Here is a 26,617-nt window from a genome sequence, read left to right as displayed (position 1 = left end):
ACATCCCTCAGTCCTGATTAAACCTATATGATTCCACCAATTTTTAACCCACCATATATTTGTGTTTCTTCTCCCCAGTCCCTGACTCCACCTCTTCTGCCACAAACGTCAGCATGGTGGTATCTGCCGGCCCTTGGTCCAGTGAGAAGGCAGAGATGAACATTCTAGAAATCAATGAGAAATTGCGCCCCCAGCTGGCAGAGAAGAAACAACAGTTCAGAAACATAAAAGAGAAATTTCTTGTAACTCAAGTGGCCTACTTCCTGGCCAACCAGCAGAATAAATACAGTAAGATCTCTAGGCTCACCATCATGAAAGTGATGAATGACATCCTGTCTTCTCTCTGAGAAACTAAATGCTCTCTCCATCAAAAATAATTTCATCCTCCCCGTACTTCTAGGAAAATAGAAATGGGTATTTTAACATTTTGTTAAAGTTGGAAGACAGAGGTACCAAAGTATTTGGCAACTTTCCATGTTTGCAGTCAGGTGGGGGTGGGACTAGAGTTCAAATCCCAGTTGCTGATTTTCTGACACAGGCAGAGAACGACCTGTTTTCTCCAAGAGGCTCAATCATGTTTTCAAGAATCCTCTCTGTACCATATAAGATCCTGCAGACAAATAACATCTAGTCTGTTGTTCTAAATGTCTGGGACTAGTGAACTTTTATTCAGTTCAAGCTTCTGTTGAGGCCCAAAAGGTAAAGCTCTGTTCTAGTGACCCTGAGGGAAAGTTGGTGATAGTACCCAGTACCTGCTCTGAGGAGCTTCAAGAGGAGTCTGCTCCCAATAGAACCTGTGGTAGCTATAAGTGACAGCATCAAGAGCAGGGAGTAGGAGCCGGGTGTGGTGGTTCACTCCTGTAATCCCAGCACTTTGGGAGGCTGAGGCAGCCAGATCACAAGGTCAGGAGTTTAAGACCAGCCTGGCCAACATGGTGAAACCACGTCTCCACTAAAAATACAAGAATTAGCTGGGCATGGTGGCAGGTGCCTGTAACCCCAGCTACTTGGGAGGCTGAGGCAGGAGGATCCTTTGAACCCAGGAGGCAGAGGTTGCAGTGAGTCAAGATCACGCCTTTGCACTCCAGCCTTGGGACAGGGCAAGACTCGAAGAAAAAAAAAAAAAAAAAAGCAGAGAGTACCCTGGTGAGAGGAAGTCCTGCTTCCTGGGGCACAGGCTCTTGTTCCTAAAGAGGAAGAAAGATCACACCCGAGAATGTGTGGAAGTAGCAGTGCAGTGTGCATAGCAGGGACCCTGGGCCTGTGTCCTGTGCTCCTTCCAAGTTGCTTGTCTTTTCTAATCCTCAGTTTTATCATTTGATCATAGAATACTACAATAATACCTACCTCTGTAAATTGCTGCAGTGAATTACATGAGCTATTTCTTGCCAATCTCCTGGAACAGTTACTGGCACAGAGTAAACACTATCTATTAGTTCTTCATTCTACTGTTTCTAAATTAACACAAACTTTATTAGTATTTGGGCATATTTCCTTCATGGCCTTATGGTCTTATGTCTCATACTTTATGTTTCAGATATGATTCTTAAAATCTTATCTGAAGATATGATTTAGAAATCAAAGATTTAAAAAATCTTTGTCATACTTGTCCTTGAAATTCCCAGTAAAAGGGAAACCATCAGTCCCATAGTCCTAGGGGCCTTCCCGACTTACAAGAAATCACTGCTTCATGGCCCAGTGCAGTGTTTTAGAGGAGAGGCTGAAGGCTTGGGAAAGCAGCCCCGCATTCAGACTCAGACCTCAGGGGCTGTGAATTCTGACTCCACTTCCTTGTGGTTGAATCATCTTGTCAATTTCCTTGATGTGCCCTTGAGTTTCTCTTTCTTCGTCTCTAAATTTTGGAGGATCAGATGCCAGAAATTCGGGAGACTGAAGAGTAAAGATGTGGAAATCCCTGCCTAGAGCCTGGTAGTGGGGACAGTTTTGTCCTTGGGATGGACCTGCCTCCTGCCCTGTAGGCAGTGACCACAGCAGCATGTCCAGCCTTCCACTGAGGCAGGCGTGTCTGTCTTTTCTCAGAGTATGAAGAGTGCAAAGACCTCATAAAATCTATGCTGAGGGATGAGCTGCAGTTCAAGGGGGAGAAGCTCGCAGAGCAGCTCAAGCAAGCTGAGGAGCTCAGGTGAGGGGGCCCCGTGGGGGCAGGCAGGTGGGCAGGTGTGTAAATCTCTGACGTACAGCAGCTCGGCGGGAGAAGTAAGAGCTAAGCTGGGTCAGGGAAGGGCAGGAATTGCCATGGCAGGCTCACGACACACAAATATTTATCAAACAGAGAACAAGGATAATAATAAGTTATGGGTTGCAGTTGTTTCTCAGAGCCTTGTTTTCTCTTTTTCAAACAAGTAATTGTTGAGGTGAAATTTGCATAACACAAAATTAACCAAAGAAGTGGGAACCACCCAGCAGCATTCAGTATACTCAAAATGGTGTGTCATCACCACCCCACTTACCCTTGGTCAGAATCACTTCCTGACTGGTTACGGCGTCTCATTCTTCCACTCAATCAATGTTGCCTTCTCGGCCCTGTCATTCTTTTCTTCTTTCATCTTTTCAATTCACCCCATCTGCACCCAGCCTCATTTCTGTCCCTGACTTTGTATCTATCGCCGCAAGGTGCACTATGCGTATTTTCACATGGAAATGTCCGTGGCCAGAGTGAGGAACTGAAAGGATGTCTTTTTGAAATGGAATTAGGAAGACACCTACTTTTGTTTACAGAAGAGAAAGATGAATGAAATATCATCAAGGATCTTACAGGAGTCCTCTCTGATACAGAGGAAGCCTGTAAACCATTTTCTATTCTTTCTCTTGGCCACAGACATTCCTTTAAACATGTGCTGACCTTCTGCTTGGAGGTCTCCTTGAGGACATTGTCTCAGAAATCTCTGTTGCAGTATTAGAACTGATCACTCATCCCTTTCCACTGTTAAATGTTCTCTACCCTCTCACCTTAGGCAATATAAAGTTCTGGTTCACTCTCAGGCACGAGAGCTGATCCAGTTAAGGGAGAAGTTACGGGAAGGGAGAGATGCCTCCCGCTCATTGACTCAGCATCTCCAGGCCCTCCTCACTCCGGATGAGCCGGACAAGTCCCAGCGGCGGGACCTCCAAGAACAGCTGGCTGAGGGGTGTAGGCTGGCATGGCACCTTGTCCACAAGCTCAGCTCAGGTAAGGTGGCCACAGGCCCTGATGACCCCAAACCCCAGGCTTATGAGAGACTCCAGACCTCCACACTTTCACAATGACGGTTGTATCGGTGGGGTTTTTCCACTAAACATATGTGGCCATGACATGACCAGGACTTCCTGGGTAAGAACAGAGATGAGAAACCCATGAGGTTGGAGGTCACAGTATTGCAAATGTCCCTCCTTCCTTGATGGAAGGTGGTCTTTGGAGCAAGAGGCAGTATCTGTCTAGTTTTAAAGGACAGGAAGGAGGCTGTGACGGGAGGACGCTTGTTAGAGTGAAAAGAGCTCTGGACTAAGAATGAAAGTTCCCAGGCTGTCTCTTCAGCAATGTTCTTAGTACCTGTTGGTGAGTGATTTATTTATCTTTCCTGGGTTACTGTCTCTCATTCTGCAAAGGCAGACACATTATCTCTTGCAAGTGTCTCTATCATTCAAATGCCGGAACACTTATGACTGCTTTTCAGAATGAGATGAAGCCCCTCGCCATGTGGTGTTGGAGAAGGCACCTGATGTGGGGGCATTTGGTGGTAGGAAGGGCTTTAGACTGGAGCACTCCCCACGGAGAGAATGTCCCTGAATAACACAGCAGAAGCCACGTGGAGGGCCTGTGCAGTCTTCTGATGTATAGAGGACTGTGGGACAAGTTTGTCCTCTCCTAAGAGAAAGAATTAGTTTCTAAATGCGAACTGTGACAGGACACCAAGCCCATGCCTGGGAATCAGATCTGTGGCGGGATGGGGGAGACAGCTGCCAAAGGCCAGAGAAAGGCTGCACAAGCCTCCAGTGATATGGGGAGCAAAACGTCTTTTCAGTGTTTGGCCACATCTTGATGGTGGCCCTCCAGATCAGAAATGCATTGCCTGATGGATCAGGAAACAACGCCAGGGCATTTTGTTAAAGATAAAACATGAGAGCTTTCAGTTCAATGCTGACCCATCATAGATGTTCATGTCTCTGTGCACATTGGGCTGACTGTGCTTGCAGAGTGTGAAGTGGGAAATATCTGAACGAACACTTCTGTATTTACAGAAGATGATGAAGATGAGGATGAAAATGATAAAGCTGAGGAGGTCGATAAAGTACAGGAATCACCTGCCCCCAGGTAAGACTGAATAATCAGGAGCAGGTAATGGGTGGTAACATATGGAAAAGGTCTCAGCAAGAACACAAAGGGAGTGAAGGTAGTCACAGATTCCGGATGCAGGATAAAGAAAGCTGCAGAGTACACTGATTTCTTGCACTCACCCAACAAGGAAATAGGCCTGTTAACATGTTTGTCCATTGTCTTCATGGTACCTTAAGGAAGACCCTCAATAAACTCACTAGCCCCAGGGACTTCCTGCACACACAGAGAAGGCCTGTTCTACCCTGTTGTGAAAACCAGGAGGAGGTGCAAAGCTGCTTTCTCCATGGTTGTCTTTAGATACTTGTTATGAATGATAAATAGCAAAGAGGCAACAAGCAGAGGAATTAGGAAGTACCTAGCAAAGTTAAACACCAGGAAAAGTACCTAGACAAAAAAAAAAAATACATTTTATCTCACAATGTTAAAATAAAAAGGCCTAGAAGGCACACCATGTCTGGAGTCTATAATGGGTCCAAAGCCTGCGTTCCCTTGGCCACAGTATGTGAAATTCAACCCAGCTTAGACACAGGGTGTGGCAGCTGTTGTCTCTCTGTGTGTGCCGAGTGTCATGTCTGTACTGTGCAGGGATAGCTGAGTCTTCATCCTCCTCAGCTCCTATCTGTCCAGTGCAGTGAACACCAGTTGCTCTCTTCCTCTCTGGCTCCCATGGCAGCCATGCTCCATTGCAGAGAGAAGAGGATTGCCTGTTCTCTCTTAATGGGAACCTCTTGTTTGCTTTCTGGAACCACTATTTTATGCCTCCTGTCAAAACCAGCTAGGACTCCCTGGGGTCCAATCCCTCTCGGTCTAATCTTCTGTCATCTCTATCCCACCTGGCTCATCAGGGAGGCGCAGAAGGCTGAAGAAAAGGAAGTCCCTGAAGACTCACTGGAGGAATGTGTCATCAGTTGTTCAAATAGCCACGGCCCTTGTAACTCCAACCCGCCACACAGGAACACAAAAATCACATTTGAGGAAGACAAAGCCACCTCAACTCTGATTGTAGATGGTGAATCCTCTCAAGATGAATGGCAGGATACTCTAAACATTCTCCCAGGTAACCTCTATTTTCCTTGTGTCTCCTACCTCTGTCTAGGCTATGGAAGATCAATTCTGAGGATGGGCTGTATACACACATATTGGTTTGAGTCAGAAACTAGGATGGAGCTAGGTACGGTGACTCACACGTATAATCACAGTACTTTGGGAGGCCCAGGTGGGTGGATCACTTGAGATCAGGAGTTCAAGACCAGCCTGGACAATATGGTGAATCCCATCTTTACAATAAATACAAAAAATTAGCCAGGCATGCTGCTGCATGCCTATAGTCCCAACTACTCAAGAGGCTTAGGTGGAAGAATTGTCTGAGCCTGGGAGGTAGAGGCTGCAGTGAGCCGTGATTGCACTGCGACACTCCAACTTAGGCGACAGAGCAAGAACCTGTGTCAAAAAGAAAAAGAGAGAGAGAGAGAGAGAGAGAAAGAGAGATAGAGAGAGAGAAGTGAAAGAGGAGAGAGAGAATGAGAAACTAGGATGGAATATTAAACACAGATACCAGTGGATCAGAGAGCTTTCCTGTCCTCCTTGGCCTATGTCATACCTTTGTCATCCTGGCCCCAGTATCAGGTTATTGGAACAGAGGCAGGTGTGACAAAGCCATAGCTACCCATGTACAGGAGGAGTACAGGAGGTATCTGTCAGGCCTCTTAGCTCAGTCCCTATGTCTCTTGTCAGCTGCAATGGTGTAATTTGTGTCTCTGAACAATGTCCGTGGAGTTTCTTTGCCTGTCTGAGACCACTGACAGCCTTGTCCATTTATTTGAAGATGTTCTTTCCCTGGTTTCACTCTCCTCATCTCCAGTCTGGATCTCCTTTAAACCAGCTTGTCTCAGCTATTCAGTCAACTGAAACCAGGACATCAACACTTGTACCCTTATCTTGCTTATAAGTTTCCATAAAGCAAGCCTGGGTCCTGAGTTCTTCACCCCATGAGTGGCCACTGTTTCTGTGTAGCACCACAGATTTCTTTTCTTTCTTTCTTTTCTCTTTCTTTCTTTTTCTTTTTTTCCTTTTTTTTTTTTTTCTTGTGATGAAGCCTCACTCTGTCACCCAGGCTGGAATACAGTGGCGTGATCTTGGCTCACTACAACTTTTGCCTCTAGGGTTCAAGTGATTCTCTTGCCTCAGCCTCCCGAGTAGCTGGTACTTCCAGTGTGCGTCACCACGCCTGGCTAATTTTTGTATTTTTAGTAGAGGTGGGGTTTCACCATGTTGGCCAGGCTGATCTTGAACTCCTGACATCAAGTGATCTGCCTGCCTTGGTCTCCCAAAGTGCTGGGACTAGAGGCATGAGCCACCAGCCAGCCCCACAGATTCTTTTTTAAGCAAAAGTTGTTAGAATTAATCTATCAGTTCAGTTTTCTATATAAATTTCTCTAACCATTCATTGACCATGATATATGAAGAGATAAATCAGTATTGCAGCAGCAGTTCTGGAAATCAGTTAGGGCAATTTTTGAAAATCTTAGGGAAAATGATTTAATTGTTTGTGCTGACTCAGGTCAGAGGATATAAGATTAAGATCCACCAGATGAGGGAGATTTTGTCCCACGGATCTGAAAAGCAGGCTCATCTACTTCTGTCAAGACTTAATCTAGGGCACATTAGAACGTTCCTGCCAGAATATCACATTCTTACACTGAGAATATTTATGTCCTTGTGCTATGACTGGACACTGATTTGGTCTTGTGTGAAGCGTGATTTGCTTAATGTGACCTGCTCTTCTGAATTTGTTTACAGAAAATCAAAATGATCATGAGGAAGAGGAAGGGAAAGCGCCAGTGCCCCCCAGGTAACTCTGTAGATTTGTGGGATGTTAGTACAATAGTGACACCGGGAGACTGTAGATCCAGGGAAAAATAGAAAGTGACGAACAGAACTGCCTCATCCATTCATCCAGCTGCAAATTATACGTTTTAACAATGCTGTCTTTTTGATTGTGGTACTTGAGTAGGTTACACATTTCTTTCTTTCTTTTTTTTTTGAGACAGAGTCTTGCTGTGTCTCCCAGGCCAGAGTGCAGTGGCATGATCTCGGCTCACTGCCAGCTCTGCCTTCTGGGTTCACGCCATTCTCCTGCCTCAGCCTCCCAAGTAGCTGGGAATACAGGCACCTGCCACCATGCTGGGCTATTTTTTTTTTTTTTTGTATTTTTAGTAGAGATAGGATTTCACCGTGTTAGCCAGGATGATCTTGATCTCCTGACCTTGTAATCCGCCTGCCTTTACCTCCTAAAGTGCTAGGATTACTTACAGGTGTGAGCCACCGCGCCTGGCCAGGTTTCAATTTCTTAATCCCCTCTTGCATAGGAATATGCAATCAGTTGAGCCAGGTGAACTAACCAAACTCAGGGATGTCACCTGTTCTCTCCCGTGTGGTTGATCCAGAGTGAGATGCATGTATACTTTCTACATATTTGATGTCAGCGTGTTGGCAAGTATTTCATTACAAAACAGGGAAATGGTAATTTATGTCAAAATATTTTAAAAATGGGCTTTGAAAAGATAAGATCTGTGTATCTGGAATGCCTCAAGAGCTGTGTTTACTTGGGTGCTGCATGTAAACATCAACACATTTAAGCATAGGAAGCCAAGCCCTGTGTCAGTTCTCTGCGCTGCAAGTCGTGATCGCGGTTTACGGGGAGAGTCTGGGACCTCCCGCAGCAGCTCGTTTGTGGCAAACGCGCTGAGCACCTGCTGCTTGCGTTTGCTCTGTCCCCAGGGCGGTCACATCCACCCCACATTTAGAAGGATAGATTTTTCTGTCTTGGAGGAGACTACCCCTTTGGTTTCTGTGACCACTCCCTTATGTGTCCCATGAAACCACCTGAGATGCTGTGGTGTTGAATCCCTCTTGTCACTCCTCTCCTGTCTGGCACATCAGGAAGCTGCAGGAGTCTGAAGAGAAGGAAGTGCTGCAGGACTCCCCGGAGGAAAGTGTTCTGACTTCCTGTAGTCACCATGATATGTCCCAATCTTACCAGCCTTGCGAAGCCACTTTCTTGGCACTGGACGAACAGAAAGTTTGCTCTGCTCAGGACGTAGCCAGCGAACGCTCCAATTCCAAAGGGGAGGAAACCCCACTTGGCTTCCCAGGTAGGCTCCCTATTCTTGGCACCCCACGACCAGTCTAGAATGACAGATGCTATACCTTCAGATGGACCCTATACTCATATACTGGTTAGAACCAGGCTCTAGGATTGAGTTTGAAGAAGGCATCCCATGAGTCAGAGAGTTTTGCTCCATCCTAGCTGCAAATCACATGTCATCTTTCATCTTTGCCCCACTAGCAAATCACTGTACCCAAGGTTGACCTGACAAATTCACATGCACCCCTGCGGCCTGGATGCGGGATTTATCCATCAGTCCTCCCAATTTAGATTGAATCTGTCATCTCACATGGGATTTCTACCCAAACAGCCTGAGTTTTTATGCTGTCCAAGGCCATTGGCAGCCATTTCTATATTCCTGGGACTGTCATTACTCTTGTTCCCTTCTGTCAGGCTAGACACTGTCTCTTTTTAGTTGGCTTGTCTTAGCTAAGAAATCTCTGAGTACCAGAACATGAACACCACTATTGGACTTTTGATGTTTCTCTGAAAGAAGGCTGGGCCCTGGAACTCCCTACAAGATGAAAGGCCAGTGTTTCTGCAGAGCATGAGAGATTCTTTTGATGCAATCTATCCATCTAAATGTGAATTCTACAAAACCACCAACGGTAACTTATCAGAAGGAAGCATGCTGAATACTGCAGTAACCCTCCTAGAAAGCATTGAAGTGGATCCCCAGGATCTCTCAGTAAAAAAGGATGTGTTTAACTGTGCTGTGGCTCAGGACAGAAGGGACTGTGATGATGACCTGTTATGTTAAGGAGATTTGCTCCATGGCTCAGGAAAGTAAACCTAGTGGCTTCTCACAAGGCTCATGCTGAGGCCTCCTAGGAAGTTCCTCTCACAATAGGCTGTTATGACACTGAGTGTATTTATGCCACTGTGTAGGTTTGGACACAAGTGTGTGCATGTATGAATGGGATCAAGTTCATGTGACTGGTTTTCTCTCAATGTATTTGCAGAAAAGCAACTTGGTCTTGAAGAGGTGAAAAGACAAGAAACAATTGCTCCCAGGTAATTGAGAAAAATCAGGAACTGTCAATTCAGGGTGATATCTGTACAACTCATATCCACAGAGAACCAGAAAGTCCTGAATATACCTAATGCATCCCTTCAGCCAACCAGAAATGATCCTTTTGGACAATGTTTTCTGTTTTCATTGTGATACTTGTACTATTTGCCATTTCTTATTAACTTCTCAAGTTCCGTACACAAAACCAGTTGACCTTGTGAACAACTAATCAGTCACAGAGATTTCCTGCAAGCAGATATGTTCTTCTTATGGTTTCAACCACCCTGAGATGCATATCTGCTTTCTGCTGGTTTTGCATTAGCACAGTGGTGAGTGTTCCACGGCAAGAAAATTTGATAGAAAAATTATTATTATACCATGCCACGAGATTAAGAGAAAGGGGACTTGATGACATGAGATTTTGGGGATATTATAATGCCTCAAAATCTGTGCTTACTTGGCCAATACATATAAAATTCAATACAATTTAAGAAAAAAGGATGAAACCACTGTTCTGGGACATGATCATCAGTAAGTCATGACTGTACCATACAGAAACACTCAGTCTCCTGCCTCAGAAAATCATCATCTGGCCAGTACCTGATGCTTCTCTCTCTCTTGTCTCTCTTTCCGTCTGTATTGCTCACCCACCCCATGGCAACCACACTGCAACCCACCAAGAAGAGGAGAATATTGAACTCTTTAATGGGTTGACCATTTGCTTTCTGTGATCGCTCCTTCATGCCTCACATGAAATCCAGCTAGGGCTCTGAAACTTTTTGGATTAATCTGTAGTCCTTCCTACCCTGCAGGCTCAGCAGGGAACCGCTGAGGGTGGACAAGCATGAAGTCCCCCGGGAGTTACTGGATGGATGTTATTTGATTGCTTCTGTTCTTCCTGACCTGACTCACTCCTGCCAGCCTTATAGGAGAACTTTGTATTCTTTTGAAGAAAAGCAAGTCAGCTTGGCTCTTGTAGACAGTGAGTACTCCATTGTGAACATGATAAATCTCTTATTGGTGCCCCAGGCAGACTTTGTAATCCTTGCACCTCGCACTCCTGGCTGGACTTAGACGTGTCATTGGTGTGGGCATCACTCGTAGACACAGGTTGATTTGCTGGAGCTTAGGCTGTAATGTTGGCTCTCCTGCTACCCACCTCCTTCTCTATGGCCTGGTTCCTGACAGGCCATGTATCGGTGCTGGTCTGTGGCCTGGGGATTGGGGGCCCCTGTTCTAAATCATCAAAACCTGAGTATTTGGTGAAGAAGGCTGAATATTACAGTCTCCCTCACACAATGCAATTTAGCTATTTGCCTAGAGTCTGTGGGGAAAAGGATTACTTCACTGTTTGGCCAGAGTCAGAATGGAGGATGTTGGGATGATGGCCTACTAGCACAGGCAGATTTTGCCCCATGGCTCAGGAAAGTCAATAAGCCAGTTTTCTCAAGACACGACCTTATGCCTCCTGAAATATGTCTCTCGCAGTATCCTGTTCTCATACTGGAAAGTTAGATGTCTCTGTGTTAGGACTGGACAGTGAATTGGACATGTGTGGAGGGGAATCAGCTTAATGTGACAGCCCTGTCTGAATTTATTTGTAGAAAATCTAAATAACAGAAAGAAGATGGAAGACCAACAACTACTGTGCCCCAGGTAAGTCTCAGGAACTGTAGACTGTTCATTCACTGTTGACAGCTGGAGACTCCAGACCTAGGTAAAACAGAAAGTGCTATATATATCTATATATATCTATATCCTTTCAGCAAGTCACAAATTATCCCTAGTCATAAGATTGTCTGTTTTCATGGTGGCACCTGCATAGGATCCCATTACTTCCTCCCTCTGACATTTAGTAACCTGCAGTTGGTTACTCAGGTCAACACACCTGACTAGGGAATTCCTGCAATTGCCCCTTTTCTCTTGGGTGCGGGGCCACAACCAGTGTGATGCAGACTTGATTTTGGCTTGTTTCTCTTCATCATGTGTTAGGACTTTGGTAATAGGAAAAGGAACTAGAAAAAAACCATAGCCTGTCACTATATTGAGAATAAGAGGCCTGCCTGAAAGTGAAAGGTTTTGAAGCCTACACTTCCTCTAATGCTGCAATCATGTACCTATTGCATATCAACTTCAACTCATTTTATGCAAAACCACTGAAGCCACTGCTTTAGTAGTCTCTCCATACTGTGTGTCATGAGGGTGATAATAGAGGGCTTCCTTTCTCCCTCCCCATCGCCTTATAATCTGGCCAGTTCCCTGAACACAACCCCACACCGCATTCCCTTGGAAGCCACACTTTATCCCACAAATTAGAGGATACTTTTCCTCCTTTTAAATAGATTCCCATCTCTGATTTCTGCAACCACTGTCTCAAACCTTCCACCCAATTCAGATAGACCTCTGTGGCACCTGATCTTCCATGGATTAATTTTTAGACCTTCCTACCCCAACAGGCTCAATAGGCAACTGCTACAGGTGGAGGAGCATGAAGTCCCTCAGGAGTCATGGCATGAAGCTGACTCGACTCTTCCGATCCCTCCTGACCTGACTGACTCCTACCAGTCTGATATGAGGAGTGCCATGCATTCATTAGAGGAACAGCAAGCCTGCGTGGCTCTTGACGTAGACAGTGAGTACTCCGTTGTGAAGGTGATATAAGTCCTAGGTGGACCCCAAAATCCTTGGGCCTCCCACCCGTGGCTGGACTGAGAGTTATCAACACTGTGAACTGGACCTAGATATACATGTAGATTTGTATCACTCTGGAATCGAGTCTGAAACAAAGATGTCAGATTGGGTCCATGAACTTTGGCCTCTTCCTAGTCTCAGGCCATTCTTGTGGCATCCTGGATCAACTGTTAGGACACTGGACCCCAAGCAGGTGTGAAAAATTCACACCAGTGTACGTAACACATGCCCAACAGGTGTCTGTCAGGCCTCTTAATCTGAATAAACTTTGTCTTGCCAGCTATTGTGTTCCTTACAAGTTTCCTTCCCCAACCATGTTCCTTCAGGTTCTATGCCTGCCCAAGGCCAGTGGCATCTTTGACTACATTTCTGTTAGAGATATTACCCAGATTTCAATGAACCAAGCCTCATTCTCTGTGTCTTCGATGTTGGCCTGTCTTAGCAGAGCAGTCCATCACCTTTTGTTATGTTTGCAGAAGCAAGACTGGGCCTCGTCACTCCTAGATGCCACGAATAGCCAATGTTTCTTTATAGCACCAAAGATTCATTTTGATTCAAGAGTCTGTTGATTCCCCCCTTCATGCTAATTTCAGTGTCTAACATCCTCGCAACCATGAACAATGTGGGTATTTAATGATAGAAAGCTGGATATTTCCGCTAGAAAGCAGTTGGGGTATTTGCTTTAAATTGGTGTGAAAAATGTTGCATAACTCTTTGCACAAAATCAGGAGTGATGATATTGGGATGATGATCTACCACAACAGGGAGATTTCACCCCTAGGCTTAGGGAAGAAACCCAGAGCACCTCTCTCATGACAGGACCTCAGGCCTCCGGGAATATTTCTCTCACAGTGTCCTGTTCTCCCACTGAGGAAACCGATGTTCCTATGTTAGGATTGCACAGTGGATTGTTTGTGTGTGTAGGGGAACCTGCTTAATGTGTCTGTCCCTGTCTGAATTTATTTGCAGAAATTAACAGGGATCAAGAGGAGCTAGTAGACCAAGACCCAGCATGCCACAGGTAACTCTGAGGAATCATGGACAGTCAATTCAGTGTTGATATCTGGAGACTCCACATGCAGGGAAAATCAGAGAGGGTGCTGAATATACCTGTTTCCTCTGTTCAGCCAACCATGAAATAGCCATGTTCATAATGTTGACTCTGTTCATTGTATACCTGTATTTGTTTTTTCTCCTTATTAATCTCTGTAAATTGTACTAGTCAGCATTCAGTTGACTCTGCTGAACTGATCAGTCACAGACATTTTCTGCGGTCCTCTTTTCTGTCCTTTTTGCTTAAAGTGAAGAAGAGGTGCACATCTGATGTCTGCCACTTTGACAATAACATGTTTGCAAGTATTTGATAGCAGGAAAGTGAGTGAAAATTACTCACGTCCTGCTACAATATTGAGAGCAAGGGATGTTGAGGATGCACTCACTCTGTCTGTGAAGCCTTACGAGCCTGTATTCATTTGGCCAGTGATGCTAATTTCAACAAATGTATGCAAAAGTGCTGAATGCACTGTCACGGCCATTTCACACAGGGATTGTTCCATCTCTTTCCTCCCCAGCTCATTGTCTGTCCAGTGCACCGAGCACCTGCTGCTCTCTGTCTCCTGCTCGAGACAGGGAAGCATCCTTGTATCTCTCTGAGGGGACTGTCCTTTGCTTCCTCTGGTCCCTCCTGTGAGCCTCCCTATAGACCCAGCTGAGTGCAGTGGTTTTGGTTCTCTCTGGTGTTTACCTTATGTCGTCTTTACCCACCAGACTGAGGCAGGAGCTGCTAGAGGTGGAGGAGCAGGAGGTCCCAGAGAACTCCCTGGATGAAGTTTACTTGACTCCTTCGGTTCCCCATGACCTGTGTGACTGCCATCAGGCTTATAGCAGCACCTTGTACTCACTGGAGGATCAGCTCGCCTGCTCTGCTCTAGATATAGCCTGTGAGTACTCCAGCCTGAAGGTCACAAAGCTCCACTGTTCTCCCAGGCAGCCCCTATCTGTTTTGCTTTGTGCAACTTGTACAGCTGAGGCGGTTCATCTCTGTAGGCAGGCCCTGTATACTGAGCCTGTTTTGAATCTGGCTCTTGGATCTAGTTTTAAGCACAGACATCCACTAGGTGGAACTTCCTCTTCTGTCCCAACTGGCTCATCTGTCACCTGGCATCTTCTCACAAGAGCAGGCTGTGCGTATCCAAACAGACCAGAGAAGGGGATGGTGAGGGATCGTTGCAAAATCTTGACAACAGTAGCTCACCTGGAGAAATCTGTATAACAGACTTTCTTTTTTTATTTTATTATTTCATTTTATTTTACTTTAAGTTCTGGGATACATGTGTAGAATGTGCATGTTTGTGACATAGGTATACATATGCCATGGTGATTTGCTGCGCCTATCAACTCGTCATCTAGGTTTTAAGCCACGCATACATTAGGTATTTCTCCTAATGCTCTCCCTCCCCTTTTCCCTCAACCCCCAACAGGCCCTGGCATGTGTTGTTCCCCTCGCAGTGTCCATGTGTTCTCATTGTTTAACTCCCACTTATGGGTGAGAACATGCGGTGTTTGGTTTTCTATTCCTTTGTTAGTTTGCCCAGAATGATGGTTTCTAGCTTCATCCATGTCATTCACTCTGCAAAGGACATGATCTCAATCTTTTTTATAGCTGGTGTAAGGAAGGTGTAAGGAAGGGGACCAGTTTCAGTTTTCTGGATATGGCCAACCAGGTTTCCCAGCACCATTTATGAAATAGGGAATCCTTTCCCCATTGTTTGTTTGGTGAGGTTTGTCGAAGATCAGATGGTGTCATTCTTTAAGATAGGGCATCTCTCTTTTCTGAAATTATGTTGCTAACTGCTGCCCTGAGCAGTGCCCTTATCTCTTTTCTGGCCACCCACATGTGCTTGCAGTTTTGCTCAATTATTTTGGAGGTCTGTTTCATGATTTCTGTGTCCCAAGCTAGATTCTCTACTTTAGGGGTCCCCAACCCCTGGGGCCATGGACCTGCGTTGGTTCATGATACACAGGAGGTGAGCAGTGGGCGAGCATTACCGCCTGAGCTCCGCCTCCTGTTGGATCATCAGCAGCATTGGATTCTCATAAGAGCTTGAACCCTATCGTGAATTGTGCATGTGAGGAGTCTAGGTTGTGCACTCCATATGAGAATCTAATGCCTGATGATCTGTCACTGTCTCCCATCACCTTCAGATGGGACCAACTAATTGCAGGAAAACAAGCTCAGGGATCCCAATAATTCTATATTATGGTGAGTTGTATAATTGTTTCATTATGTATTACAATGTGATAATAATAGAAATAAAGTGCACAATAAATGTAATGTGCTTGAATCATCCCAAAACCATCCCCCCACCCTGCTCCATGGAAAATTGTCTTCCTTAAAACTGGTCCCTGGTGCCAAAAAGGTTGGTGACTGCTATTGTATTTCCTCTGTGGTAGCTTCCCTCCACTGAAGCAGTCTAGTGTCCTTTCCTCCATGCAAGGCCATAGCTTACATCCTCTGTAGAGCGCTAGTAGATTTTACATGGATGGGATTGTAGTTTCAACCACGTGTTGGTCTCAGTGCTATATTCTCACAGAAGCCATTGACAACTCGTATATCTGATGAGGTGCTGGCCTAACTGATGAACAAAGCAGAGTGGTTCCCGTCCCCACGATCTCCAGAAAACCCTTCCTCTTAGCAACTTCCCCTTGAGACAGCAGCTTCACAGGATGTGTAGAGAAAAATATCCAACGTTCATTTCTTCTTGCTCATTCTATTTTTTTTTTTTTGAAACGCAGTCACTCTGTCACCCAGACTGGAGTGCAATGGCATGGTATCGGCTCACTGCAACCTCCACCTCCTAGGTTCAAGCAATTCTTGTGCCTCAGCCTCCTGCGTCGCTGGGATTACAGGTGCCTGCCACCACGCCCAGCTAATTTTTGCCTTTTGAGATGGAGTCTTGCTCTTGTTACCCAGGCAGGAATGCAGTGGCACGATCTTGGCTCACTGCAACATCCACCTCCTGGGTTCAAGTGATTCTTGTTACTGAACCTCCCAAGTAGCTGGGATTATAGGCGCCCACAATCATGCCTGGCTGATATTTGTATTTTTAGTAGAGATGGGTTTCACCATGTTGGCCAGGCTGGTCTCGAACTCCTTACCTCAGGTGATCCACCGGCCTTGGCCTCACAAAATGCTGGGATTACAGGCATGAGCCACCGAGACTGGCCTAATTTTGCCTTTTTAGTAGAAATGGGACTTCACTATGTTGGTGAGGCTGGTCTCCAACTCCTGGCCTCAGGTGACCTGCCTGACTCGGCCTCCCAAAGTGCTAGAATTACAAGCATGTGCCACCATGCCTGGCCTGATTGTTGGAGATTTTACCCATCAAATCATCTTCTAGTAAGAGCAAGGAACTCTGTGATGTCCCCCAAAATATATGAATATTTTATAATGAAATTAGCAACAATGCCAGGTGCAGTGACTCACTTCAGTAATTCTATCGCTTTGAGAGGTCGAGGGAGGGGGCTTGCTTGTGCTCAGGAGATTGAGACCAGTGTGGGCAACGTGGCAAAACACTGTCTCTACAAAAACTTAGCAGGACATGGTGACACACACCTGTAGTCCCAGTTACTATGCGGGGGGCTGAGGTGGAAGGATCATCTGAGCCTGGGAAGTTGAGGCCTCAGAGAGCTGCGATTGTACGACCACACTCCAGCCTGAGCAACAAGGAGACCTTGTCTCAAAAAAAGAAAAAAGAAAAAGAAAGAAAGAAAGAAAGAAAGAGAGAAAGAAAGAAAGAAAGAAAGAAAGAAAGAAAGAAAGAAAGAAAGAAAGAAAGAAAGAAAGAAAGAAAAGAAACTAGCAACAAAAATGTTGGCCTCTAGCTATTTTGGTAAGTGCCTTTGATGTTGGGACCATCCCCTTTCCTGTTTTCCATTTCTCCATGAGTTTCAAAGAAGCAAAGGCTTTTTTTAGGATCACAGCAATTCATGAAACAGAAATAAAATACACATTGACTTTGCATCGGCTGTATGCCAGGCCCCTTGCTAAGCAAGCTCTGTCCTTGCTGTAACTCGTTCAGTGCTCCAGGGACACTCCCAAGTTTGCGGTGGCATCTCCATGTTAGAGCTGAGGACGCCGAGGCTCAGAAAGGTCCACTCACCTGCCCAGGATGTCTTGACTAGTTGCGGTGGGAACATAAGCCCCATATCTACCTGACTCCAGAGCACAGTCGCTGTTATTTATTTCTGTGTTGGCGGCAGAACGTGTCAGGGATGAGCCGACATGGGTGCTCACCCGTTTTTCTTTTGTAGAAATTAATTTGGAATGATTTCAAGTTGAAACAGAAAAGTTGCTAGCCTGGTACGAAGAACTCCTGCAGCCCCTGGCGCAGATTCCCGAAGGAGGAATGCCTCTGTGCGCTTTGTCTGTGAGCAGAGCTAGTGGCTCCTCCAGCCCCTCCAGGGGGACCTACAGCTCCATGGGGCTCTCCTTGGAAAATCACACAGGGGATGAAAGGTCTTAGTCTCTCCCCAGCCCCTGTCCCCAGGGTTTCTACTCTCAACTTGGCCATCCTTGAGCCCCTGTAAATCTGCAGGGCTCTGTCTGAGGAGCACCCCAACCAGGACAGGGCTTCTACAAGGAGGAAGGGAAGTGCTCAGACACATGTCTCAGAAGTGACATGCCTCTGATATGGGCCGGCTCTGCCAGAGCATCATGAAACAGGGGCCTGGGGAGGCCACAATCCTCCATGCAGATGGGTTGAGATGAATGAATGCACCTGTCAAATTACACAAGGATGCATCCTGTGTGTGGGTTCATGACAATGGTGTGTGAATAGTGTGCACAGTGCACAGCCCTGACCCCAGCAGCGGTTTCCACAGGTGATCTGCTCCATCCATCCTCTCCTTACAGCGGAAAGCTTGGTAGAACCAAGGAGAATACAACCTAAATGATCACTTGATCTATAATTGAGCGCTTTTTCCCACCTGTCCAACTCACAATACTACCGTATTTTAGAAGTTTGAGAAAATATTTTCCCTTTTCTCCTGAAAATGCAAAGAATATTCAAAGTATAAGTTTAATAAGACTCAGTAGTCTAGCAAAGAGGGACAAAATGACGTGACAAAATTAAGTAGTAATAATTAAAAACATTCCTAGACATTGATTCTAAACAGCAAGTGCAGAGGATCAGAAAGAGAGACCTGTGTTTGCCCAGTCTTCACCAATGAGATTTGTTGTTTCAGCATGTTGTTCTCATTTGCCCAATGTGAACTATCTTAAAATCTTAGAGTGTCCTAAGTGACTGATTGACTGATGGTTAACGATCAGTAAACTGTGCCCTGAGTAACTAAGGAGGCCACACCAAGCCAAGAGAAGTGCTCCTGGACAAAGACGCAGAAACTGGAAGGCACCCTGTGCAGGGCTGGGCCAGGGAGCAGCCAGCCTGACCCCAGGGGAGACTCTGTGTGAGGGAGTGGTGGGAGGTGATGCTGGATAGGATCACGGGGCAGAAGATAGTAGGAGCACACAGGCAGAGTGATCAGGGAGAGCGGTGCAGTGGGCAGTGGAGAGTTTTCAGAAGCAGAGTAGGAACGTGGAAAGAACAGGGCTTTTGGGTGATAAATTGCTTGTGGTATAATTGCTCGTGTGGAGATGGCAGAATCAGAGAAAGCAGTTGCAGGGGTGTATGAAGCCAGGCATCAGTGATGAGTCTGTGCTCTCAGGAAGACGAAGGAGAACAGATATACAGAAGGCATTTTTAAGAAAACTTAGAGAAATCTTGGTGAGAATGAGGATGTGCAGAGGGGAGGAGAGAGAGGAGCCCTGCAGCAACGTGGATCAGCCCCTGCAGGCCCCGTCCTTCTTCTGAGGCAGATCTGGACTGGCGTGAGGCCACCGGAAGTCTTTCCTTAGTCCACTTTCTGAGAGTGTGATTTCCTCTTCCTGTGGAAATAGCGATAATTTTTATGAGGGGTGCTGCCCGGACCCCACTGGAGGAGCGGGTAAGATGAGGACTATGCTCAGTGTTATCTCCCTACAGAACCACACACGCTGATCGGTAATACCTGTGGCCCCTAAGTGTCCGTGAAGGGACTGGTCCCTCTAATACTTTGCTTATGGCTGCTGAGACCGTTCATATGGCAATAAGATGTATATGTGTGGGCAGGTGGTAAAACCATTATAGGCAATAGGAAATTCAAAATGTCCTGGAACCCTGAAAAGCTTTCCTCATTTAGTATTTGGTCTATAGGATCCCAGCCCCCTTTTCCATGGTTCTTTCTCAAAGCCTGGTGGCTCTAACTCTTGCCCTGTTCTTATACCCGTGTGTGTGGAGGGAAACAACTTCTCCTCTCCTATGCTCTGAGGGCTCTCTAGAACTTTCCCTCTAGGCCACCGGAAAGAGATCAATAATGACAGAATAGTTAGCATGACCTTGTTAGCCAATCCAAAGCCCTCTGGGCTGAAACAAGGGTATTTCACTTCAGGGACGCCCAGCCTGGGCACCTGCCATCTCAGCATCCCCAGGCACAAACAGGAAAGGTGACCATGCCTGCATTTACATGATGTCTGTCTGCGTGGCCTGGGTCACTGGGTGGCTTTACTGAGAGGCCGGGACATCAAGGATAGGCGTTCTGGGCATGCGTAACAAATGGAAAACTGAGGTTGTTCCTACTGAAGACCCTTCTCTTTCAGCTCCCGCCCAGGCAGCTTGTCCCCACCGGCCTTGGAGTGGAGACTTGAGCCACCACCTGTCAGAGGTTGAGGCTTCACAGGCACAGCCGGAGCTGAGAACCCTGGTGCCCAATTGTCTGCGACCGCAGCTGGATCAAGGGTTTGACGGCGGCTATGGCTTAGCCAGGCGGGGCGTTTCCTCCACCACCTGCAGCTTCACAGCCAACGCTGATCCTGGGCAGCAATGGCCCTTCCAAGGTAGGAAGGAAAGGGGACCAGGAAGCTGTAATCCGGGTGTTGGTGGTCATGGTGCTGTGGGTGGAGGAGACAGTGGAGCCTCTTCATGCTCCCTCAGAGTCAAGTTGAAATCCACGATGCTCCAACCCAGTGAAGTGAGCAAGAGCCTGGGGCTTAGGATCAAATTTGCTCTCAGGCCCTGGCTTTGCCACTGTCTGGTTGTTCGCTTTGGCCAAGATTTTTATCTTTTTGCTATTTGTATCTCAGTTCCCTCATGTGAGATACCTGAAAAATCATATCTACCTGTAATCATTATTGAGAGTATTAATTATGATAATTTCCAGAGGGCCGGATTCAATAACAATTGCTCAATAAACCTATGAATAGATGATATTGAATCATTTTCTCTTTCTGGCAAATTCGCACTTAGATAGTGACTACACATGCGGTGTTTCGTCTGCGGTAGAGCAATTGTTAGGATCTCTGCTTTCTGGGGACCCCTCTTCCACTGCTTTCTTACAAAGTCTCCTTTGCCAGCTTTCTTCCTCTCATTACCCATCCCTTATGAGGCCAATCTTCCTTTACCAGACACTTTCAATAATAACCTATTAGGCACATTCAGTAAAAGTGTAAATCCTGGCCCACAAGTCAGTCTCCTGACGTATCCAGCTTCTTCTGCTTTTTCAGCCTTTTTTGAAATAAAAGGGCAACCTTCTCATGGAAAGTGTACAGATCAGTCTCTTTTATGAAACTCCATTTAGTTCATCATCTCTACTACGTCCACAGCCACGTCCTCAGTTTCCTTCTTCCAGGGATCCACTTCTGCTCAGATTTCCTTAAAACCCTGGGTCGTGTTCATCCTTACTCTCCGTCCCACTCAACATCTCCTCCTGGAGCCCCTGGGGCTGCCTGGTGCTCATCTGTCAGGCGATGCCCTCAGCTGAAGAATAAGGAGACCCAAGTCCTCAGGAGGAGGGAGGGTCACGTGATATAACGAGCACCATCTGGGTCCCTGAAGAGGACACATGGAAGGCGCTCAGTGAGTGTCAGCGAATGCGTAGTCCCTGACATGTGCCGTGATAACTTCGAATATTTAAACATATTTCTTCCCACTGGAATCTCTTTTGTTTCTCCATGGATTCCCACACCCCCAGCCAAGACTCACCCCACTGGCTCAGACACGCCCTCTCTTGCTCATTTTCCCTGGAGTCTAGAGCATGAACCAGGCTCCAGGTAAGAGGACAGAATGAATGCCTTTTGTTTTCTTTTCCTTCACCTGGTGATTTCTCCTGGCTTTCCAACTGGTCATTTGTTTCTCACCACACTTTTTCTTCTCAATATTCTCATGTTTCCATTTTTTTCCAATTTTTATGGACGAGAAGAGTGGTTATACTGTTATATTCAATAGCTCCCATATCCCTGTATAATATTTTTGTTAGATTAATATGTATATATAGATATATGCATTTGTATCATTTGTCATATATATTAAGCATATTTGGTGTGTATGTTATATAGGGTATACATACATGCAGGAGATCATATAATGATGCAAGTTTTGTAACTTCTCCATGTTTAGTCTTCCTGGTTCTTTCCTCTCATCAGCTGCTGTCACCTCTGTCTGATCTCACCTCTGTGCCCCATGGGCTGCCGCCCTGCCAGGCCCTGCCATCGCCTTCTCCTGTTTGAGCTCAGTTCTGATTTCACTTTGATTTTGCTTGAGTTTTATAATCTCTTCCTTCCCAAAAGCACAATCTAGATACAGTGTGATTTCCTTGCCTTATCTACCTGTAATCTACTTGTGTTTCTCAATCCTCTGTTGTTTGAATATTTTTGTGAATTGGGAGTGTCTTTGCTTCCTGGCAATCTTGTAATCTGGCTAACGTAAGAAAGATCAACAAAAAGAAAATATCAAAGTGACTCCATTGGCTTTGGACGCCACTTTTCCTTATTTGATGTTCTTCGGGTAGGAGGAAAGTCACAGTGAGAACATGGATGCCAGTGGATCCCATTGTCTGTGGTTTTATTTTCAGAGCTGGGTTCGGAGCCTTGCCTTGGAATGAAGAACCCTTCCCAGCTGGAAGGTGATGCTCTTGAAGGCTCAACCGACAACACACATGGGCATCAAGTCATTGGCCACATTCATGCCTCAAGTGTCCTAAAACCGAAAATGATCAAAAGAAAACTGCCGTTCAGCAGGTGGAGACTGGCATGCAGATTCCCTGGCCTGCAAGCTTAGAGTAGGAAAGTAATCACATCTATGGCTCTTAGCGGCACTCACTCCTTATTTCTCTCTGTCTATGATGACAGCTCATTCTCCCACTGCTGTTCTCTTCCCTATTTGTGGGTATTGTCTGAGGCCCCTGCTGCTTCTCACGTCCAGGTTCTTCCCATAGTCTGCTCTCCCGCTCCTTCCCAGAAGACTGGGACATGGAGTTGTAAGGGGGTGGGTTTCTCTGCAAAGGGCCCTCTCCTTCTACAGCCCTCTGCTTCTGAGTGTGCATGGTTGACGCTGAGCACATCCTCTCTGGGAGGTGTGAAAAGCCATCACTGCTCCGGACAAAGAGGATCAGAACGAAAGGGTCATCGGCTGCTGGTTGGGCATAGGCAGGTCCTTATATCTGCACTCCAGGCTGACTGGAAGTTCAGCGGTGTTTTCTTCTCACTTGTGGATGGCACTTGCCCCTTCAGCTAGCCAGAGGCTGAGGCTTCAGCTCATCCTCCCAGCAGGAGCTCAGTTTGCCCCTGGGCTATCACAACTTAACAGTCCCTCCAGACTCAGTCATCAGCAGGACTTGACATAGATGCTCTTTTCATTTTTACTTTTCTCTCTCCTACAGATACCAAATCCTGCTGGAAGGATGAAAAAGATGAAAAGATGTCACAAAAAGTAGCTTTTCCGCTTGATGGAAAAAACTAAAACAGCAAAGCAAGTTGAAGTTCAAATACAACACTGCAGGGGTCCTTTGCTGAGGACTGAATTTTAGACACAGAACGCTCTTAATGATTTCAACCCACTAGGATCCGTTGATTTGAGAAACCACAATCCGTCCCATTTCCACTTGTGATGAATACCCAAGGACACCAATTCCCAGATGGACAAACAGCATTGAGAGGCCTTAGCCCTGTTCCTCTCAATTCCATCCTGTAGAGAACAGGAGTCAGGAGCTGCTGGCAGGAGACAGTATGTCACCCGAGACTCTGCCGGTGCAGAATATGAACAATGCCATGTTCTTGCTGAAAACGCTTAGCCTGAGTTTCATAGGAGGTAATCATCAGACAACTGCAGAATATAGAACACTGAGCAGGACAACTGACGTGTCTCCTTCACACAGTCCACATCACCACGAATCACACAACAAAAAGGAGAAGAGACATTTTGGGTAGAAAGATAATGTAGCTACACTTCTTTAGTTATTTTGAACCCAAAGTATCTCCTCATCTTTTTGTTGTTGTCATTGATGGTGGTGACATGGACTTGTTTGTAGAGGACAGGTCAGCTGTCTGGCTCAATGGTCTTCATTCTGAAGTTGTCAGAAGATTTCCTTATGATTAAATTCAGCCTAAACATTTTGCCAGGAACACTGCAGAGTCAATGCTGTGAGTTTCCAACCTCAGCTCATCTGCAGGCAGAGAAGGTCCGGTTTGTCTGTCACCATTGTTGTTATATCAGGACTGGTTACGTGGTTAAGGAGGGATCTGGGAGATCTGTCCTTTGTAGAGACACCTTATTTATAATTAATTTGGAAAGTGGTTTGTAAAAGGATAAATACCCCATATTCTAACAATCTTCCTCTGAGAATTTCATCATCAATTAATCACCCCTGGCTGTGTCAGTTATTATATTTATGTTTGTACATTGGAAATTTCTATCTCAGTTCTTACTATGAACTTATTTCTGTTGGCATTCTGTTGTGAAAAAGAATATTCCCTGCCCAAATTTTAACTTTCATCCAGGACTAATTTTAGTCTATTAAAGTTAAAATGTTTATGTTTTAAATCTGTTTAATTAAAATATTCTTGCCTATCATTCTGGACTAGTAGATTTTTTTTTTTACATACAATGTTTTAAGCTTTTATTATGATTGGTTTTGGTGGATAAGGATACAGATTAATAAAAACATTATTATTTCCCTGTTTACATTTTAAACTCTTCCATATTTTAGTCTACATTTATCATATGCAGTAGTAGATGGTATTTACTACATTTCTTTATCAATGCTATTTTTTCTGTGTGTGTGTGTGTGTGTGTGTGTGTGTGCCTTTTGTTTGTTATTTAGGAAGGATTGTGTAGCTCATGTTTAACATTGCATTGAAAATGTTTTGACATCACTAGTCCCCTTTTAACTTGACACACTTCTAATATTTGGTTTATAAATTTTTAATCATATCTTTTGAATTTAAATTTTTACCACTATGACAACCAAAGATATTATTTTCCTCTTCTCTGACCTCTTAACCTGCCATTTCTTACAGTGTTAGTTCAACCCAAGCATATACCAGTGACAGCCTGTGTTTCCCACCTCGCCTCCACCTTGGCTTTTGGTTTAGGTCCACAATTAAACATGCTGATGCTCATGAACGATTCAGAAGTGAGTGTCCTGGGCATCACTTGTGGAAGGGAATTTATTCTTGGGAAAGTCCTCATGAGGGAATAGGGTCTCGCTGAGTTTTGCTTAATAACGTTTTCCCGCTGCCGTGGTACATGGTGCACATGACTAGATATAAGGTACTTGCCAAAAATGATTTTTCTTGAGTTTTTAGAAAATGTCTTGCTTTAGGGGACAGGGATGGTATGTGTTCCCATTCTGGGATTCTGTTTCGTTCTACCAGGACCTCTAATTTCTGCCAGTTACTTCATTCATTCTCTTCACCACAAGTCTCCAGAGGATGCTTCCTTTGTCCACACCCCCCCATCTCCCAGCAATTCTGGGTTTCCGAGCTTGCCACCTCTGGTCCTCTGCACCGTGAAGCCCCTTCCTTTCAATTCCCCAGTAGCCAGTGTAAGTATGGACTGATTAGTTCTATAATCAATTTTGAGTGAGTTTTAGTGCAAGTATGGATGTTTAGGTAGATTTTTTTTTTCTTTCTTTGCTTATTATTCTTTACTACCAGGTCTCAGACATGATCTGTCTTTCTTCACACTCACTTTCTGAGGATAGTTTTACCTGTGTTCTGGCATGAACAGGCCCTCCCTGCTGTCCTGGCCTCTATTTGCATAGTGTTTCCTGCTCCCTCTGCAGTTGTGTGGCTCCCAGACCCTGCTAAATAAAATCACCTGAGGGCCACAGGGTTCTCTAGCCCTGGTGTTTAGGGGCAGGGTTCTGGGTGGTATTTTTGACTCCTGTTAATTCCTAGGGCTTTGAAGTGTATGTTAAGAAAATCAGCTGTTATCCTATCCTACTTCTTCAAATGTGGAATTTCAATAGTATTAAAAAAGGAGACAGAATCATATAATAGAACTCCCTCATATTCATTGGCTAGCTCAGCAATTATCATTGAATAACTGAACTTTTAAAAATATAATCCTTCCTACTTATGAAATGTGTGTATACATATATATATATATGTATAATGCATGTACATGTATGTGTGTATGTGTGTGTGCATATATACATATAAATTTGGACATACGATTACAGAGGCTGCAATTCCCAAGATGGAAAGCTGGATACCCAGGAAAGCATTTCCTTCTTATTAGGCCCTTTCCTTCTCCTCTGACCTTTGGTTGATTGGATGAGGCCCACCCACATTAGGGAGGACAGTCTGCTTCACTTAGTCTGTCTATTCCAGTGTTAATGTCATCCAGAAACACCCTCCAGCACACACCCAGAATAATGTTGGAACAAATGTCCTGGCACACTGGGGCTTGGTCACAGTGACACACACAATTAACCATTATACAGGTCCTTCATCATATGTGGGATTTTCATATTTTTCTCCCAATTTGTAGCATATGTTTTATTCTATTATCGATGTCTTGTGCTGACCAAGGATTTTTAATTTTTATGAAGTTGAATGTATCAATGTTTTCTTTAATGGTTTGTGTTGATACGATAACTAAGAATACTTCGTGCCTAACTCTACATCATGAAAATTTTCTCTTACGTTTTCTACTGTAAGTTTTCTAGATTTGCAGTTTACGTTTAGTTGTATAATCAATTTTGAGTTAGTTTTTGTGCAAGTATGGATGTTTAAGTGGATTTTTTTTCTTTCTTTGTTAGTTGTTTTTTACTTCCACTTTTATTTTAAGTTCAGGGGTGCATGTGCAGGATGTGTAGGTTTGCTACATAGGTAAATGTGTGCCATGGTGCTTTGCTGCACAGATCATCCCATCACCTAGGTATTAAGCCCAGCATTCATTAGCTACTCTTCCTGATGCTCTCCCTCCCCCCACTTCCCACCCCCCGAAAGGGCCAAGGGTGTGTTGTCTCCACCCCGACCCTATCTGTCTATGTGTTCCCATCATTCATCTCCCACTTATAAGCGAGAACATGC

General features: G+C 45.2%; 1 protein-coding gene across 1 annotated transcript; it reads left to right on the top strand.

The window, feature by feature from the left end:
* Positions 1–66: 66 nt before the first annotated feature.
* On the top strand, positions 67–23,099 carry NBPF7 (NBPF member 7). The gene is given in 9 exon segments (XM_025376113.1): positions 67–288; positions 2,041–2,143; positions 2,976–3,190; positions 4,240–4,312; positions 5,182–5,393; positions 7,136–7,183; positions 7,186–7,210; positions 8,279–8,490; positions 22,960–23,099. Coding segments are annotated over 9 exon segments (1,203 nt in total). The 5' UTR covers positions 67–113.
* The last annotated feature ends 3,518 nt before the right edge of the window (positions 23,100–26,617 follow it).

The sequence above is a fragment of the Theropithecus gelada genome, chromosome 1 (assembly GCF_003255815.1).
Source record: "Theropithecus gelada isolate Dixy chromosome 1, Tgel_1.0, whole genome shotgun sequence".
Taxonomy (NCBI): domain Eukaryota; kingdom Metazoa; phylum Chordata; class Mammalia; order Primates; family Cercopithecidae; genus Theropithecus; species Theropithecus gelada.
The sequence above is the reverse complement of the archived record's forward strand: the minus strand, read 5'-3'. Positions and strand labels throughout refer to the sequence as shown.